This window comes from Oryctolagus cuniculus, chromosome 16, assembly GCF_051225735.1.
Source record: "Oryctolagus cuniculus isolate XC-2025 breed Fujian yellow rabbit chromosome 16, ASM5122573v1, whole genome shotgun sequence".
NCBI classification, from domain to species: Eukaryota; Metazoa; Chordata; class Mammalia; order Lagomorpha; family Leporidae; genus Oryctolagus; species Oryctolagus cuniculus.
In genome coordinates, this window is record NC_142882.1 from 50,298,848 (window position 1) to 50,316,394 (window position 17,547).

The 17,547-nt window shown below is 46.1% G+C and overlaps 1 protein-coding gene across 3 annotated transcripts in view; it reads left to right on the plus strand.

The window, feature by feature from the left end:
* The window catches only part of DNAH11 (dynein axonemal heavy chain 11), a 365,338-nt gene that overhangs the window by 255,853 nt on the left and 91,938 nt on the right, over positions 1–17,547 (plus strand). For all 3 annotated transcript variants that reach the window (XR_016222511.1, XM_089315357.1, XM_089315358.1), the window contains 3 exons: positions 1,261–1,362; positions 6,040–6,178; positions 12,815–12,978. Coding sequence is in view for 2 of the 3 variants with exons in the window: in XM_089315357.1 (XP_089171483.1) it covers positions 1,261–1,362; positions 6,040–6,178; positions 12,815–12,978 (405 nt within the window). In the remaining variant the exon portion in view is untranslated. The remainder of the gene's footprint in view (positions 1–1,260; positions 1,363–6,039; positions 6,179–12,814; positions 12,979–17,547) is intronic.

The following is a 17,547-nucleotide window of genomic DNA, read 5'->3' on the forward strand; positions in this document are numbered from 1 at the left end:
TGGCTCCTGGCTTCAGATTGGCACAGTGCCGGCCATAGCAGCCATTTGGGGAGTTAACCAATGGAAGGAAGACCTTTCTCTCTGTCTCTCTCTCACTGTCTATAACTCTACCTGTCCAAAAAAAAAAAGCCTGAATTCACAGCTAATTGCATGTAAACCGTGCTCACAAACCAAATGTTTATGTCATCTCTTTTTAGACATCAGGAGATGAAGTAAGAAATATCTGTTGCTTTGCTTTAGTATCATAATGACATGTAAATTTTTGCCGGCATATGGTCTAATCTCAAATTTGTACATTGGGACAGAGCAAGAATAGGTTCTCCTTTCATTTAGTCATTAATATATGAACTATTTATTACCTGTCAACTATGCCCCAAGCACCGTGCCGAACGTTGCCTGTAAAAACAGAACAGGACAGGACCTGTGACTCACTTTTGTCTTGGAATGCTGTGTGTTAGGTTCAAGTATGGAATTCCTGAGAAAAAGTAGTGACATTCCCCCAAAGGACTTTCATAAATTCAGTTGATGTGCTTCACAGGGTAGGGCTCAGAGGAGTAAGACTGATTAGATCTTTCCCTCTCTCCCCAGTGGAAGTCCCTATAGTGCAGGAATGCAGATAAGAGGGCAGTGGGTGCCTGGCCTCTTTGCTTAGTAAAATGGCGGGGCACTCTATTCTGTTTGTACCACAGGGAACAAGATGAGCATAGAGTGGTACTGTGGCTATGTTATAAAATCCGAAATAAAACTTAATTTCCCTGCCCTCTCCCCACCAGGAGAAAAATAGACCAATGCAAGTCCTCAAATTGTCCATGCTGAGGAACTTAGAACAGAACACGGATCTCTCTCACTGCCCTTTCTGTGTTGAGACTTTATCCACACTCATCTTCTGCCTTAAAGACTACACCCAATCTCAATTTTACCTGTTGTTCCTTCACACTGCAATTTCTAAAAATATGAGGATTAGCTCCACATTTTATGATAAAACAGGCTCAATATCCTAATAGTGTTTGCCTCTATAGCATATTATTCTAGAATGTGTCCCTCTAATGCCCTAACAAATAAAGTCAGTAGTAGAAGACCAGAGAGAAAGTAGGAGGCTAAGTGTAGGCTTTCTGTGGCATCATGGCTAAGAAATAAACAAATGGCCAGGAGAACTAGAGATTTCAGTTGCAGGCTTCCTGCCAACTTGGGATTGAATCATGGCTGAGCCCTTTTGCGTCTCTGTTACATCAGGAACTGAACTGCATGTGGCTTTTTCAGGTCTACTGTGATGTGGAACCCAAACGCCAAGCCTTAGCCCAGACGAACTTGGAGTTGGCCGCAGCCACCGAGAAACTAGAGACTATCAGGAAAAAGCTGGTGGTGAGTACAAAGGGCAACGCTGAAGGGGCTCCCCACCGTGGTGCCGCCTCCTCCTCCACTTCCCACTGCAGGCAGGGTCCCATCGACCATGTGGAAAGGAATTTGATCCTTTGTGAATGTGTTCACTGTGACAATCAGTAGATACTTCTCGTGGGCTGTATGCTAGATGCTGGGCTGGGTAAGTGCGAGGTTGCTGCCCCTGAGACACTTCCCGAATCTTCTGGAAGCAGGAAAGGGAGCAGAAGAGAGGCTTCTGGAGCCAGACCTGACTCTGCTATTGACTCTGACCTTGCACAAGTTGGTTAACCTCTCTGGGCCTTGCTTTTCTTATCTGTGAAATGAGTAGTATCATTGCATGCATTCCATGGGTAGCATTGTGAGGGTTCAACAAGACTAACTCGTAGTAGAATTAGCATAGTATCATGCACATAGTAAGTGCTTACAGAATATTAGCTATGACTATTATTGTCATTACCTAAGGCTGTGGCCTGTTGCCTGGTTGTCTTTTCCTTAATCTCTGCCAGGAATATCTATCCTGATCAAGTTGTGATGGTGACTTGGGGCATCTTTCAAAGCCTGTGTCAAGCACACCTTCCCTAAGAAATGTTTTCTTGGTTTCTCCACACCCAGGATGTCTTTAGTGCTCCCAGTGCATTCTCTGTATAATCCCATACTTAGAACGCTGGGCCAGGATCACTGATTTACATATTTGTCAACCTACTGAGAGTCAAATAGTAGATCCTGTAGACTTTAGAGCCAAAAGGCAGTGTTGTCAAATCTTCACACATCTGTTCTCCGGGAACAGTTCATATTCTTTTATGTCTCTCATTTTACAATGCTCTTCAAATCCATTCTGAGCTCATGGGCCATCCAACAACAGGTCAAATGCTGCCTAGATTTAATCTGTAGCCTGTCGTTTGCTGACCTTTGCTCTATGTTAACTTTGAAGACTGTGTCGGAGCTGGTGCAAACCGTCCCCTCCTGTCCTCCACTCTCACCACGAGTGCTTTAAACTCCTGTAACTTTTCTGCCTAGCAGGTGACACATGAAAGGCATGCAAAAATTTAGTTAAATGAACAGACAGCCACCGTATTTTACTTTAGCTAAAGCATTCATTTGCCCTATTTGAGGAACTTGCTGTTCCTTTAACAATCAACAAACATTTTTGAAACACTGGACTTGGGACAGAGAGATGAATAAGGCTCAGACCTGCTCTGGGAAACCTTGCAGTGGACCTAATAAATGCTAGAGAATGTCTGGGTACCATTGCGCTAGCTACCTGTGACCCCTGAAGAATGCTGAAGAATGGAAGGATCACTTCTTCTTTTTTTTTTTTTTTAACAGGCAGAGTGGACAGTGAGAGAGACAGAGAGAAAGGTCTTCCTTTTTGCTGTTGGTTCACCCTCCAATGGCCACCATGGCCGGCGCGCTGCGTCTGGCGCACCATGCTGATCCGATGGCAGGAGCCAGGTGCTTCTCCTGGTCTCCCATGGGGTTCAAGGCCCAAGCACTTGAGCCATCCTCCACTACACTCCCTGGCCACAGCAGAGAGCTGGCCTGGAAGAGGGGCAACCGAGACAGAATCCGGTGCCCCGACCGGGACTAGAACCTGGTGTGCTAGCGCCGCAGGTGGAGGATTAGCCTATTGAGCCAAAGCGCCGGCCAGGAGCAACGTTTTCTCTGTAGACAAAAAAAAGGAGAAAGACGGAAGCAAATATTAAAACACTCTCATCTTGCTTACTTTAGAATAAAAGCAACCTGAGGATTATGTTTTCTCTGAGTTATTTTAGCCAGTAGATATATGTTTTGTTTATTTGGATAACAAAGAGACAGATACCTCCTATGTGTTAGGTCACTCATCAGATACCCAAAACAGCTGAGTCTGGGGCCAGGCCAACGTGAGGACCCCAGGAACTCAGTTCAGGACCCCCACATGAGTGGCAGGGACCCAAGTACTTGGGCCGTCACCGCTGCCTGCCACAGTGCACATTAGCAGGAACCTGGATTTGGAAGCAGAGCCAGGGCTCAGACTCAAGCATGTGAGTATTGGATGCAGGGGCCCAAAGAGTATCTTTTTTATAGATTTATTTATTTATTTAAAAGTCAGAGTTACACAGAGAGAGAAGGAGAGGAAGAGAGAGAGAGAGAGGTCGGTCTTCCATCGGCTGGTTTACTCCCCAGTTGGCTGCAATAGCCGGAGCTGCGCCAATCTGAAGCCAGGAGCTTCTTCCAGGTTTCCCACGTGGGTGCAGGAGCCCAAGGACTTGGACCATCTTCTACTGCTTTCCCAGACCATAGCAGAGAGCTGGATGGGAGTGGAACATCTGGGTCTCAAACTGGCGCCCATATGGGATGCTGGCACCCCAGGCGGCAGCTTTACCCGCTATGCCACAGTGCTGGCCCCAAAAACAGTATCTTAATTGCTCCAAAGCTCACCTCTAGTATGTGTACATTTGTTTATATACTTTACTGATTCATGTGAAATACCAGCGTTCCCCTAAACCCTCCACGTACAGATCAAACACAGACTGTGTGAGTTCAAGTGCACGGCCACACATTGCTCTGAAAGAGAGCTGCAGGCTGTCCTTGTCCAGATACCCAGGATGCTGATGGCCATTCCAAGTTGCTGGTGACACAGTGACCTTTAATGAAATGCGTTAAACATTGCATGCCAAGGGCCCACTCCTACCCAAACATTGTCATTAGCTTGATGATGTTTGAACTAAATGAGCAAAGAGACCAAAGGTGAATTTGTACTCCATTTGAAATAAGCTGCAGTGATTCTCGTCCAGCAGGCTAGTGTTGACTGTGTCCCCTCTTGCCGACTCCACGCCGTGTTTTCCTGGCATTAACCCACATTTAATTTTATGGCTAGGTGTTGGTAGCACTAGTCCCATTGGACAGATAAGAAAACGTGAGGCTGGCAGAAGCTGAATACTGAGCCAAATGCCTCATGACCAGTAAGAGAAGAGAGACTACAACCAAGTCATTTTCAACCCAAAATTGGAGAGTCTTAACCATTCACCACAGGGATATGTGGCCTGCCTGGGCTGCGGGAAGTATTCTCACTCCATATATAATGAATTTTGAAATAATAATAACAATGATAATAAAATTTCTTTTTCTCTTGTTTCATTCAAATTGCTCACCCTAACATAGAATGATTTTAGAATGAAAAAAGAGATTTTTTTCATAACTTTCTAAATGGTCTGTGCTAATGAAAAAATAGCTAATTCTTATCAAAAAGTGATGACTTTTAATATATGTTTTTAAAGATTCATTTATTTATTTGAAAGTCAGAGTTACACAGAGAGAGGAGGAAAGGCAGAGAGAGAGAGAGAGAGGTTTTCCACCTGGTGTTTCACTCCCCAGTTGGCCATAATGGCTGGAGCTGGGCTAATCCAAAGCCAAGAGCCAGGTGCTTCCTCCAGGTCTTCCCATGCAGGTAGAAGGGTCTAAGGACTTGCCATTTTGTTCTGCTTTTCCAGGCCATAGCAGAGAGCTGGATCAGAAGTGGAGCAGCCAGGACTCGAACCGGCGCCCACATGGGATGCTGGCACTGCGGTGGACTTACCCACTGCACCACAGTGCCGGCCCTGCTACAAGCATTTTTAATCACCCAAAATAGATTTGCAATATTTACTTCAGCTTTATTTCTGATATTTCATACATAGTATCTCTTTTGATTCTTGTAAACGTGACCTTAGTTTCTATGTTAATCTTAAATCTGATGTGTACACATGCATATATAAAGATGTATGCAAGTGTCTGTTGCTTTAGCAATGTAAGTAATGAAATCACTGAGTCATTGACAAATCTAGCTTCCTCTGAGTTATGAACAGGTCATGTTCTACAAGGACACTCATTCAAGTTTCTTGGAACATGTTACAAATCTTAATTAGGGTTCTTAGACGTGCAAGTAGTAAGACACTGATCTGAGGAGACTCCTAAGTATTTGATGTCTTAGTCAAGACAATTTTGGTCATGAGTAATGCAAACTTACTCAAAATAAATTTAACCAAAAGGGAGACCAGATGATTCATGGAAAACCGTATTATGATGAAGTCTCAGAATATCCATGGCCCTGGCTTGGGGTTTCTTTAGGGCTGTGTGACTTCCCCTCCTTGTTTCTCTTTATGTGAGCCTATAATCCTATCTTTTTTTTTTTCTCAGAATGGTTCCTCTGCTTTCTTCTACCCCTCTAAAAGGAGCCCTCTAAGACCTCTCAGGTCTTTCAAACAAGACAGTGGATTATCTGAATTACAGCCCCACTTCCCAGAAATGGAAATCTCATTGGCCCAGATGAGTTTAGATTGCTGAGGTCCGAAGAGGTGAAGTAGTTAAAATCAAAGGTGCTGCAAAACGTTCATGGAAAATAGAATTAAAAGATTGGTTTATTTTGGTGCAAAAAATGTTGAAATCTTCAAAAGTGCATAAAAAGTGCATACCATGAAAACACCTTGCTTGAATTTCAATGCTTTTGTACCAAAGTGGAGTATCTTGACTGCATTTTCCATGAATTCTGGGAAGTACCCTTGTCTGTGCGGTAGAGGGTCCAAAGTTCAAGGAGAGAAAGGGGTTCTTTGGTTTGCTGTAAGGGAACCGATGCCTGCCGATGGTTGTGATACTTCTGCCTGAACTAACAATGCCTCAACGCTCCTTCCAACCCTTCCTCAGGATCTGGATCGCCATCTGAGCAGACTCACCGCTTCCTTTGAAAAGGCCATAGCTGAGAAGATCCGCAGTCAGGAGGAGGTGAACCGAACCAACACGACCATCGCCCTGGCGAACAGGCTCGTCACGGAGCTGGAGGCACGTGGAGCTTTCCCTCCGAAATCCCCATCAGAGGGTGCAGATCGTGGGGGGGTCTTGGGGGGACTTGTTGGCATTGGCCATTAGCAGTAACTAAGAATGCATGCGACCAATAATAGAGAGGAAGATTTCATCGTCACTCAAGCTGTAGTACTGAGTTCCCCGATGGCAGAAATGAGTGGGTGTTCTTCATACACAGCCAGGGACCACCTCAGTGTGCCAGCAGCCTGTTCTCCAACTGAGACAGAGGGAAGGCGTCCGTGAGTGTTTGGCCAGGATTTGTAGCCACTCCTACTTCTTTTCTCTCTCTCTTTTCCTCCCTTCCTTTCTTCCTTACCACATTGTGAAATCCTTTAAAAAGAGAAATTAACATGGTGTTCTTAAGATGTGTTTAAAAACACAGGACAGCTGCTGGACAACTATGATAAGTGGCTCTCTGATCTTTGTAATAAGTACTTACCATTCAATTCCACCAGCAGACTTTTCCCTTCAAGCTTCTATTGTTTGGTAGGTGACTGGCATGCTAACACTAAATATTTATTCCATTAATCAGATGCTTCTAAGAATTCTTTGAACTTTCTCTTTTTTAAATGTAAATGGTAGAAAAACACATGAATTTTTTAAAAGAAAAAAATGTTTTTAATTTATTTGAAGGGCGGAGACAGACAGGCATGTCGTCTTGTTTCTGCTGGTTCACTCCCCACATGACCACAATGGGAGAGGCTGGGCCAGGCTGAAGCCAAGAGCCCAGAGCCTCTTTCGGGTCTCCCACATGGGTGCAGGGGCCCAAGGACTTGGGCTGTCTTCTGCTGCCTTTCCATATGCATTAGCAGGGAGCTGGATTGGAAGTGGAGTAGCCAGGTCTTGAACCAGTGCACGTATGGGATACTGGTGTCATAGGCAGAGGCTTAACCTATGGCACCATAACATTGGCCCCAAAACACAAGGCCTTTGACCTTGTAGCAGTAACAGTTTGGCACAAGACTCCGTTTGCTTGTCTGTGACATGGGGATGTGGATAACACCTACTGCACAGTCGTAATGAAGTTCAAAAGACACCATGCATGTTCAAGTGTCTTGTCAAAGTAGAAATGAGATAATTAACTCAATTTCAAAGTGTGCCAAAGATTTCAATAAGCATTTCTTCTTAGAAGATACTCAGAAACCAATAAACACATCTTTAATCGTTAGAGAAATACAAGCCAAAAGCACAGTGACCTACTTAATACCCGTTAAGATGGTTCTAATAAAAAAGCACGGGCAATGCCAAGTGTTGGGGAGGATGTGGAGAGAGGAGAAGCCTTCGGCCCTGCCAGCCGGCACGTAAAACAGCCCTGCCTCTTTGGAAAACAGTTCAGCAGCCCCTGAAACTGTTCAACATGAAGTTACCATGTGACTCAACAAGGCCATCCTCGTGGATAGACACCTGAGAGAACAGAAACGTGGCACCGAAGCGTGTGTGCCAGTGTTCACTGCAGCGGCTTTCACGGTAGCCAAAAACAGAAATAACCCGAATTCCCTTCCACTAGCGAATGGACAAATAATATAGTGTATCCTTCCAATGGAATATTATTCAGTCATTAAAAGGGACAGAGTGCTTGCACATGCCACGACATGAGTAAACCTTAAAAATTCCAGGCCATGGGGAAGACACAAAAGGCCATGTGTTGCATGATTCCATGTGTGCGGACTGTCAACAGGAAGCAGATCTGTAGAGACAGGAAGTGCATGGTGGCCAGGTTGAACAAAGGGGTAGGATTTGAGAGTGACTGTCAGTGGTCACAAAGTTTGGCTTCGGGGTGAGCAAAGTGTTCTCAAATTAGACACTGGGGCTGACCGATGAATCTACTAAGACCCACAGCATTACATACTTTCAAGGGTTGATTTCCTTGTATACGAATTGTATCTCAATGAACTGTTATTTTTTAAGATTTTATTTATTTGAGAGGTAGAGTTATAGATCAAGGGAGGGAGAGACAGAGAAATCTTCCATCTGCTGGCTCACTCCCCAAATGGCCACAACAGCCAGAGTTGAGCCAGTCCAAAACTAGGAGCCAGGAGCCTCCTCCAGGTCTCCCATGCTGGTGCAGGGGCCCAAGCACTTGGGCCATCTTCACTGCTTTCCCAGGCCATAAGCTGACAGCTGTATCAGAAGAGGAGCAGCTGGGATACAAACTGGTGCCGAGATGGGGTGCTGGTGCTGGTGCCACAGGCGGAGGCTTAGCCTACTATGCCACAGCACCAGCATCAAACTATTATTTTTGAAGTATAAAGTTTATAGCTGTATTGGAATGTATATTTAAAAAGTGACTAATAAGTATATCATTGCATCATGAAAAATGCATTTAGGTGGAGTTATGTAACTGTGTTAAAAGTATGTGGCTCTATTATTTAAAATGTATTTAGGTAGAAATGATAGAAGACTTGACTTACAATTGCTTAAACAAACAGTAATGTATTTTCCTCCTATTATAACAAAATTCTAGGAATGGACCCTTTTCGGTGTTGATCCAGGTGACTGACAATTGGACACCCAACCTCCTGTACCCACATACTTCTGCCTACTTGGTGCATGGCCGTTAACTCTCACACATTCTGCCTCAGGATCATAGGGTGGCTGCCACACTTCCAGATTTCTCCAGAGAGAAAGGAAACCATTGACATCAGCTGAATATTTCTCTTTTTAGAAGAAAAACTTAAGTTTTCCTAGACCTTGCCGCAATCCATCTGATAGGGTGGACATTTTACTACCCTCCTCAAATCAGGGCACTCTTAGCAAGAAAAGAGAGAAGTGTGGTGGGATGGGTAGGCAGGGTGCTAGCCTAATTTCTGACAAAACTAGGAGATTATTAAAAATTAACTGTAACTCACCACAGAGTTAAACTCGCCATCCTTCTACAGGTCAGTTGGTGGTGTGTGAACTTGCTGTTCATTTTGCAAAATTAACCCTGTCCATTGCGTCTAGCTAGCTGCACATCTCCTCAGGGTCTCCCAGTCACAAGCTTTTAAACCATTCATGTTTGTTTTCTTTCCCTCTCCCTCTCCCTCCCCCTCCACCTCTCCCTCCCCCTCCCCTAATCTTTAGGCAGCCCACCGTCCACAGACGGTCTACTGCATATATGATTGGCCTAGAAAGTCCGTGGACACCCCAGCACTGCTCACTCAGGGCACCCTCTGACGGGGTCCAGGCCACCAGCATCTCTGCTGCACCACACTCACCTTCATCATCCCACGCTATCACGCACTCCCCTCATTACGGGGGAGATGTGTTCAACACTGACGCCCATCTGTGTTGCCGCCATGCGCGGAACTCCCCAGATACACCAAGGGTTTTATATGTGTGACCTGTGAGACTGTACACGATCTGATCCTGGGGGCCTCTCCGCCCCCTCCCCTCCTGCTCTACCTCCTCCATCCTCCCCCTGGTGCCAGTTCCCTCCCTGCACAATGGCTGCCTCTTTCCTGGGCAGCCACATCTCTGGCCTTCAGGTCTCTGCTCAAAGTTGTACTGATCATGTGGTTGTGTCTGACTTCCCTACATGAGAGAGCACTCAAACTGCCCCCCAACATGCACACACACAGCCTAACAGCTGTTGTCCAGTGACTCTGCAGTATTGCAGTTTCATAGTGCCCATCACCCCATGACAGTTTACATATGAATAACATATGTTAACATATAAATATATCTGTGTGTGCAGTATACACACACACTTTGTTTTGACTTCTTTCCCCAGCTGGATTATAAGTTTCTCAAAAACAGGATCTTCATCTGTTTGTGCACCACTTGGTCCTAAGCCTACAAAAATAGTCCCTGGGGGGTCCTAGACATCAATAGGTGTTTGTCGAATGAATGAATGGTTGAGTTCTGAGAGCCCTCCATGCTTAAAATTCTAGAGCTTTTGAATTCTCGCTTCTATCTGTTGAGAAAGTTCACCACTACTGACATCCGCAGTGACTTCATGGGAAGTGGTAAGATGTAAACCGTTGGAAATATTTACCGCTTGTGAGGGATCTGAGCAAATGCACGAGTATCAGAAGTAGAATCTTCCTAGAGTAGTCACAGAACATCTGGAAGTCTTAGCAAGGGAGAAGCCACACATCTCTGACATAACAACATTCCCAAAGGCTTTACTTCTGGGTGCCAATGTACATGAAGAGAGGAAAAAAGGTTGGACACAGACACACACCGCACTCACGTACATACGCACACATATAAATTTGAAGGATTAATTGAAGATGTCAGATCTTTTCCTTTGAGAATAAATTCTTTCTAACTAGAACAGGAGACAGTTAACTTCTGAAAAGCATCAAGACTGATGATTTTGTCTATATAGCATTGACCTGGAAGCTCAGCCATTCAGACTAATAAATCAGGCAATTTATATTTAATCATTAACTAACTCCTGAGCCGAACAGCTGTTCAAAATTAGAAATGGGTCACCCCAGCCAGGATGACATTACAGGCAATCTATAATGCATTAGAATAAAATTATGGTGATTTTTAACTGTCTAGAAATGTATTACAGGACATGTTCCCACTCTTAAACCCTTGTTAGCCTGGGTCAGTACTGATTTATGTTGCATGAATGGTATGGCAAAATTATTGACAATTTCAGTAGCCAATAAGTCTACAGTTAGTAAATCCTCAAATTTCAGAGCTGTTATGGAGAATGAGGTGGGTGCACGTTATTGTTTATCATTGACAAACGAAAGACAACAGGATGGAAGGTAGGCAGGTGAGAGATTCTGCTTGAAAAATGAACGGGTACATTGTCTCTGGTCGAGGAAGGAGGGTCCTAAATTCCAGAGAGCGAGCGAGAGAGCTGCCGTCCCTCAGCGTCTGCTTACGTGGCTAACTCGGGGTGATCTTCATCAGGTAAAGCAAGGGGGCATCTTAGAACAGCTTGGACGACCACCTTCGCGTGCGAATTCCCCAGCCTCGGCTCTGTGCGAGGAGGGCTCCCCGGAGGTAGTGTTCCGGTCGGTGGTGCTGTGCGCCATTCTCGTTTTCTGTGGTCTGTCTGCTTTCACGACAAATCCAAGGTTCCACAGCATGCTTCTTCATGAGTGCTTCATCAGTATCAACTTTCGGATTTTTCTTCCCCAAAGCCTACGGATTTGCACGTTTTCAGAATGTTGTGTTAATCTTTAGCATGCCTGACACGAAGTGAATTAGGGGACTGTGCTGCAGTTCAGCCAATCCATACGTACTTGTGGCAGTTTTATTCAAATCCAATATTAAAGACTCCACATACTTAACCTGTAAGTCAGAGCACAAATGGCCATCTACCTAGAGAGAGGGGCTTCCGCGGCATTTCTTGAGCGGACTGTCATGGAGGCAAGTGGCAGTCCCAATTTCTATCTTGTAACATAGGGCACGGCTTCCTCCAGGGAGTTCATGACAAGGTGGGAAGAAGAACCTGAGTTTAGTCACTATTGGCACTCACTTGTCTTTAATTAAGAGGAGCCAGAATAGATGGGTGTTTATGCGTTCATTAATTAACGGGAGTGTTTTTAATTTCCCTTTGTAATCAGCACATGGCCAGTTTGTTAAATATATGAATATAATATGAATATTATATGTTTATATAAATATATATATATGCATACGCACTGCTGTAAGGCAGTGCAGCGCCATTGTCAGCACTGAAGGACCTGAGCACACCAGGCTAACGTTACCCATGCTGAGATCTTGGGTCTTCCATTCGCCAAGGAGCAGGGACCCAATTATAGTGAAAGAGTGAGAGTGTTGGGGCTGGTGCCGTGGTGTAGTGGGTAAAGCCACCACCTGCAGTGCTGGCATCCCATATGGGTGCCGGTTCGAGTCCCAGCTGCTCCACTTCCGATCCAGCTCTCTGCTATGGCCTGGGAAAGCAGAAGATGGCCCAAGTCTTTGGGCGCCAGCACCCATGTGGGAGACCTGGAAAGAAGGTCCTAGCTCCTGGCTTTGGATCAGCATAGCTCTGGCCGTTGTGGCCAGTTGGGGAGTGAACCAGCAGATGGAAGATTGATCTCTCTCTCTCTCTCTGCCTCGTCTTCTCTCTGAAACTCTTTCAAATAAATAAATCTTTAGGAGTGAGAGTGCTGGCCGGCGCTGCGGCTCACTAGGCTAATCCTCCACCTTGCGGCACCGGCACACCAGGTTCTAGTCCCGGTCGGGGCACCAGATTCTATACCGGTTGCCCCTCTTCCAGGCCAGCTCTCTGCTGTGGCCAGGGAGTGCAGTGGAGGATGGCCCAAGTGCTTGGGCCCTGCACCCCATGGGAGACCAGGAGAAGCACCTGGCTCCTGCCTTCGGATCAGCGCGGTGCGCTGGCCACGGCGGCCATTGGAGGGTGAACCAATGGCAAAGGAAGACCTTTCTCTCTGTCTCTCTCACTGTCCACTCTGCCTGTCCAAAAAAAAAAAAAAAAGTGTTCAGCTAGAAGATGTCTAAGAGCCGACATGGCGTCCTGCGGAGCTCAGCTGAAGAGAGTCTGGGAACTCCTTCCCGGGGTGGGTTTCAGGCCTGTGACAGGACACAGGGTCCCCGGTGCAGGAGGATGGAGCTGGGACTCGGCCAGGCCGATAACTGCATTCCTCCCTCGTGGGGTTGGTGCTCGCCCTGCCGTCACATCGGAGTCCCTTGGTCTTTCAGACAGAGAAGACTCGCTGGGGTCAGTCCATCCGCTCGTTTGAAGCTCAGGAGAAGACGCTGTGTGGCGACGTCCTGCTTGCAGCTGCCTTTGTGTCTTACGCGGGACCTTTCACCAGACTGTACCGCCGGGACCTGGTGGCCTGCGAGTGGGTCCCCTTTCTCCACAAGGTGGGTGCAATTCCCCTCCTCGCCAACACGCGGACTGTTTGGTTGCAGTCTCAGCAGGAATCACCAGATTGACGTCAGGTGGGTTTGTACCTGTGCCCCAGTAGCAGACTGCGACTTCTCTGGTTACTTCTCGTGTGTGGCATGGGTTTCCTTATTCTAACAATGGTTTCTAACAGGGAGTAGAGGAGAATTGCAAAAACTACTGTGTGATCATTAGCCAAGCATTGTTAACAAAACTATAACTGGAATCAAATTGGAATTGGTAGGATACTGAATCACGGGCTATGTCCTGCTCGCTTACTAACAGTAGGAGTCGTGTGTTAGAGCTTATTCTCAAGACACTATTCAGATGGAGATTGTAGTATTATGTATACAAGTGTAAAAGCAGTTTACTCCCAATTTGAAAATTCCTGCCTGCTGATAAGCAAAGCAAAATCCAAGATTTGGAAGCCCCGAAGTTACCCAGTATAAGCTCCGCCTTGTACAAATAGGGAAAGTGGGACTCAGGGGGTTTAAATGACTCAGAATAGGAAGTCAGACACGTGGGCTGCCTCTCTCGGGTTCTCTGTGCACCATTTATACTGGCAGTGGAGGTTTGCTGTTGACCTGTCCAGCCCTTTCTGGTGTGCAGTCAAGGGTACCCCAGCTCTCTCCGCATCCTTTTGCATGTTGATCGTTGGGGCCCACTTCTTGCAGTGGCTGTGTGCACCACATCAGAGGGATTTTTGCAAATGGAATGAAATTAAGAGATTCAGGGACAGGCCACTGGTAAGGGCAGCCCAGCAGCAGTCATTTCCAAAGAAGGATCTATTTAGAAATGATTTGCTCCATCTGAGGTTTCTGACCTTGGTTTTGTATTGAGAACTTGGAAGCGATTGTCACTGTATCACTCCTTGAGAGTTAAAGGCTTTTACCTCCATGAAATGTGCTTTTATGTAAAAGGAGAAAGTAGTGTTCTTGTCTTTTTCCTGATTCTTCCTGCACTGAGAATTTCGAAAGTGTCATTTGTCTAAGTCTTCTCTTACCTTTTTACTCAGTCTTCTCCAAATTTGAGTCCATTCATGTCACCTAGACCACCCTAAGGCTCCTTTCAGTGGACCTTCAGTGGTCTTTCCACGTGGTCCCCTCTGCCTTCCTCATCGCTGATAAAGCATCCTCGTGCTCTCCAAAATTGCACGTTACACTCACTCACTTTCTGATGTCAAAACTGTCGGACTTGACCTTGTCTTCCTGTTATCATTGATCTTTGAGGCATGCGCTGATGGTGCAAAGTTACACAACCTGCCATTTTGCATTTTTTATGTTGGACATTTGCCTGCTCACATGTGGTTTTAAATGGGTCCTCAGTTGCCACCACAGCGTCTTGCCGTTTATAAGTTTCTAGAAGGTTCCACTTCAGTTGATTTGTGCTTTCCTAATTGCTTAAAACTACAAACATGGGGTTCTATGAAAATAAATTTTGCTTTGAAGAGATCATAAGAATAAAAATAGTAAAATGGGTTGAGTTATCCTAAACACTCTAAACAGACAACCAAAGGAAAATAATAATTCTCTAGGGATATATGCTAAGCATGGTTTCATTTTAACCGTAGGTCGGGGCTTTGCTGTGACCCCGCAGTTCTGGCCAGGGAATCCCATGTCCATTTGCAGTCATCACAGTGCTCTCTCCCTCTCTCCGTAGGCCTTAGTGCTGCAAAGTGAGAAACAGACTCTAGAACAGCACCATCGTCCCTCACCTTCAGCGCTAGGCTTAGCCATCTAAAAAATAAGAAAGTGATTGCAAGTTGCAGACATGATACTCCTTTGGAAGAGAGTCTGCTTTCTCTAAGGCACCTGGCAGGAAGGACTAGCTGAAAATGGACAAGTGTTTCTCCTTGTGGGACCGAGGGTTCCGGTTTCTGTGCTGCGTGCCTGCAGTGGCATCTCCATGCATGATGGGCAGAGCAGAGGCACGGGCACCTCCGTGGGGACAGGGAGTGGGGTCACAGGGAGAGCCAGCAGTGCTCACCGATGCTGAGCTGTTGGCTCGTTTCCCCGAGTCATGGCCTCATGAGAAGCGACTCCTGTTGTCTCTCTCCCAAACACAGGGTGTTTTCTAGAGCTCTGCTCCTCTGTAGGTAATTTCATTTCATCCCAACAGAGAGAGCGTCTAATGGTTCGTTAATAAAACAATCAGCAAGTGACTATGATTGGTGTGAATTATAAAATCTGTACTAAGAGTGTCATTTATTGATGATCTGTTGACATGTTTAAGATAACCTTGAAAGGAATTTTTTTTCTCAATTTAAGATGCAGGGAGAGAAAGAGATGGAGAGAGCTGTCCCATCCACTCACTCCTCCAATGCCTACAACAATTGCGGGTAGGCCAAGTGGGGAGCCAGGAGCCAGAAATTCGATCCATGTTTCCCATGTGGGTGGCAAGAACTGAATTACCTGAGCCTTCACCACTGCCTCCCAAGGTGTACGTTGGTAGTAAACGAATCAGGAGCTGGAGCCAGGAGTTGAACTTAAGTATTCCCATGTGGGGAGCAGAAGTCGTAACCACTAGGCTAAACATCTATTCCCAGGATGTTTTTGACAAGAACCAACTATCTTTAATGATTTCCTACATGTGAAAACTTTGTATTCCTGGGGCCAGCGTCATGGTATAGCTGGTTGAGCTGCTGCCTGTGACGCTGGCATCCCATGTGGGTACCAGTTCAAGTCCCAGCTGCTCCACTTCCAAACCAGCTCCCTGCTGATACACCTGGGAAAGCAGTAGAAGATGGTCCAAGTCCTTGGGCTCCTATACCCACATGGGAGGCCCAGATGAGGTGTCTGGCTCCTGACTTTGGCCTGGCCCAGCCCTGGTCATTGCTGCCATCTGGGGAGTGAACCAGCAAATTCAGCACAAGGAGGATCTCTCTCTCTGTCTATGTGTGTCTGTCACTCTCTCTCTGGCTCTCTGGCTTTGCCTTTCAAATGGCTAAAATGAATCAGAGAGAGAGAGAGAGAGAGAGCGAGAGAGAGAGAGACACTTCTTATTCCAAATTCATTGATTCTCCCTTGCTTGGCAAAGAAACTCAACTCGGTTCAAGTCAGGACTCCACGGGGGGACTATATCTTTACTTGACCCAGTGATTCTAGAGTTTGCTGAATGAATTTGGCTTTAAGAACAGTCAAGATTAATTTTAAAACAGAACAGAAAGAGGCACTTGCCCTTCGGGGTTGTAAGATGTATTCTAAAACTAGAATAATCACAGCGAAGTGTTTCTGCCGGGGAAATAGAAGGTTTCTCAAGGATGGAGACATCTGTGACATGAGTAATATACGACATTCACAAACTCCCACAACTCATCCAGCACCCGCCAGCCTCTGTACTCACAAGCTCTGCCTTCTCTCTTACGCTCTAGGAGGAATAATTGACAGTGAAGCCAACGAAGTCGGTTGTGTACTAGGTTTCCTCCCCTTTTACTTCCTCCAGGACAATTCTCGAGTGATTTTTCAGTCTGACGTTATCAGTATTTTCCTCTCTGCTAGCTTGTTACTAGGTCTTTCCTACCAGCATCCGACACGTTGTTATTTCTCCCATTAACAAAACACACACACACACACACACACACACACACCAAGAAACTTGTCACTCCCTGGCTCGCCAGCTCTTTGTACCATTTGCCCTCACTTCCAGCTCTCCCTCTATTCTTGGAGTCATTCCACACTCCAGCAAACTGCTTATGTCAGATTTCATCTCCACATTGTTAAGTCCAGGAGTCTGGGGCTGGGGCCACTTGATTCAACTCATGGCCCCACCCGGCCACCAGCGCTTTTTTTCCACTTGTTCCCAAGACAGTCTTCCTCCTGCTTCACCGGTATCTCTTTAGACTTCACTGTATTTTCCTCTTCTCCACACTGTCTTCCTGTTGAAGTGCCCAGGACTTCAAGCTTGGAGGCCCTGCATTTTCCTGTTCATTCACAGCTTCCTTGTCATCTATCGAGGCTCATGGCTTTAGGTCTCCTCACTGATGACTCCCATGTGTTTGCCTCTGCCCCAGACCGTGACATTGTCACGTGGATGTCTGAGGATGCTGCCGGTACAGTGCCTCCAAGCAATTTTTGGCCTCCCCCAAGCTGTCTCCTTCTGAGGCATCCCTGACCTGTTCAATGGCAACTCCATCCTTGTGTGAGTTCAGGCTAAAAATCTAGCTCTTTTTTCTGACACCTATGTCCAGTCCATCCAGAAGGTTCTATAGACTTTCCTATCAAAATAACTTCATAACCTCACCACTTCTCACCACCTCTGCTGGTGCCTTCTTGGAGCAGAGCCCTAGCTCTTGCTTGGACCCTGTGCAACCCTCCCGAGAGCTTTCCCTGCTTTGACATTGGCTGCTGCTCTTCCCGATCACCTTGCAGTAGAGCAGCCAGGGTGAGTCTATCCAAATGCAAGTCGGATTAGTGTAATTCTGTGGTCAGATCCTTAGAGGACCTCCCATTACTACAGTCAGCACAACTCCTTATACACATCCTACAGAAGCGTTTAACTACTGCATCATTCAGCCCTGTTGCCTCTCTTGATCCCCTTCCCGGCATTCT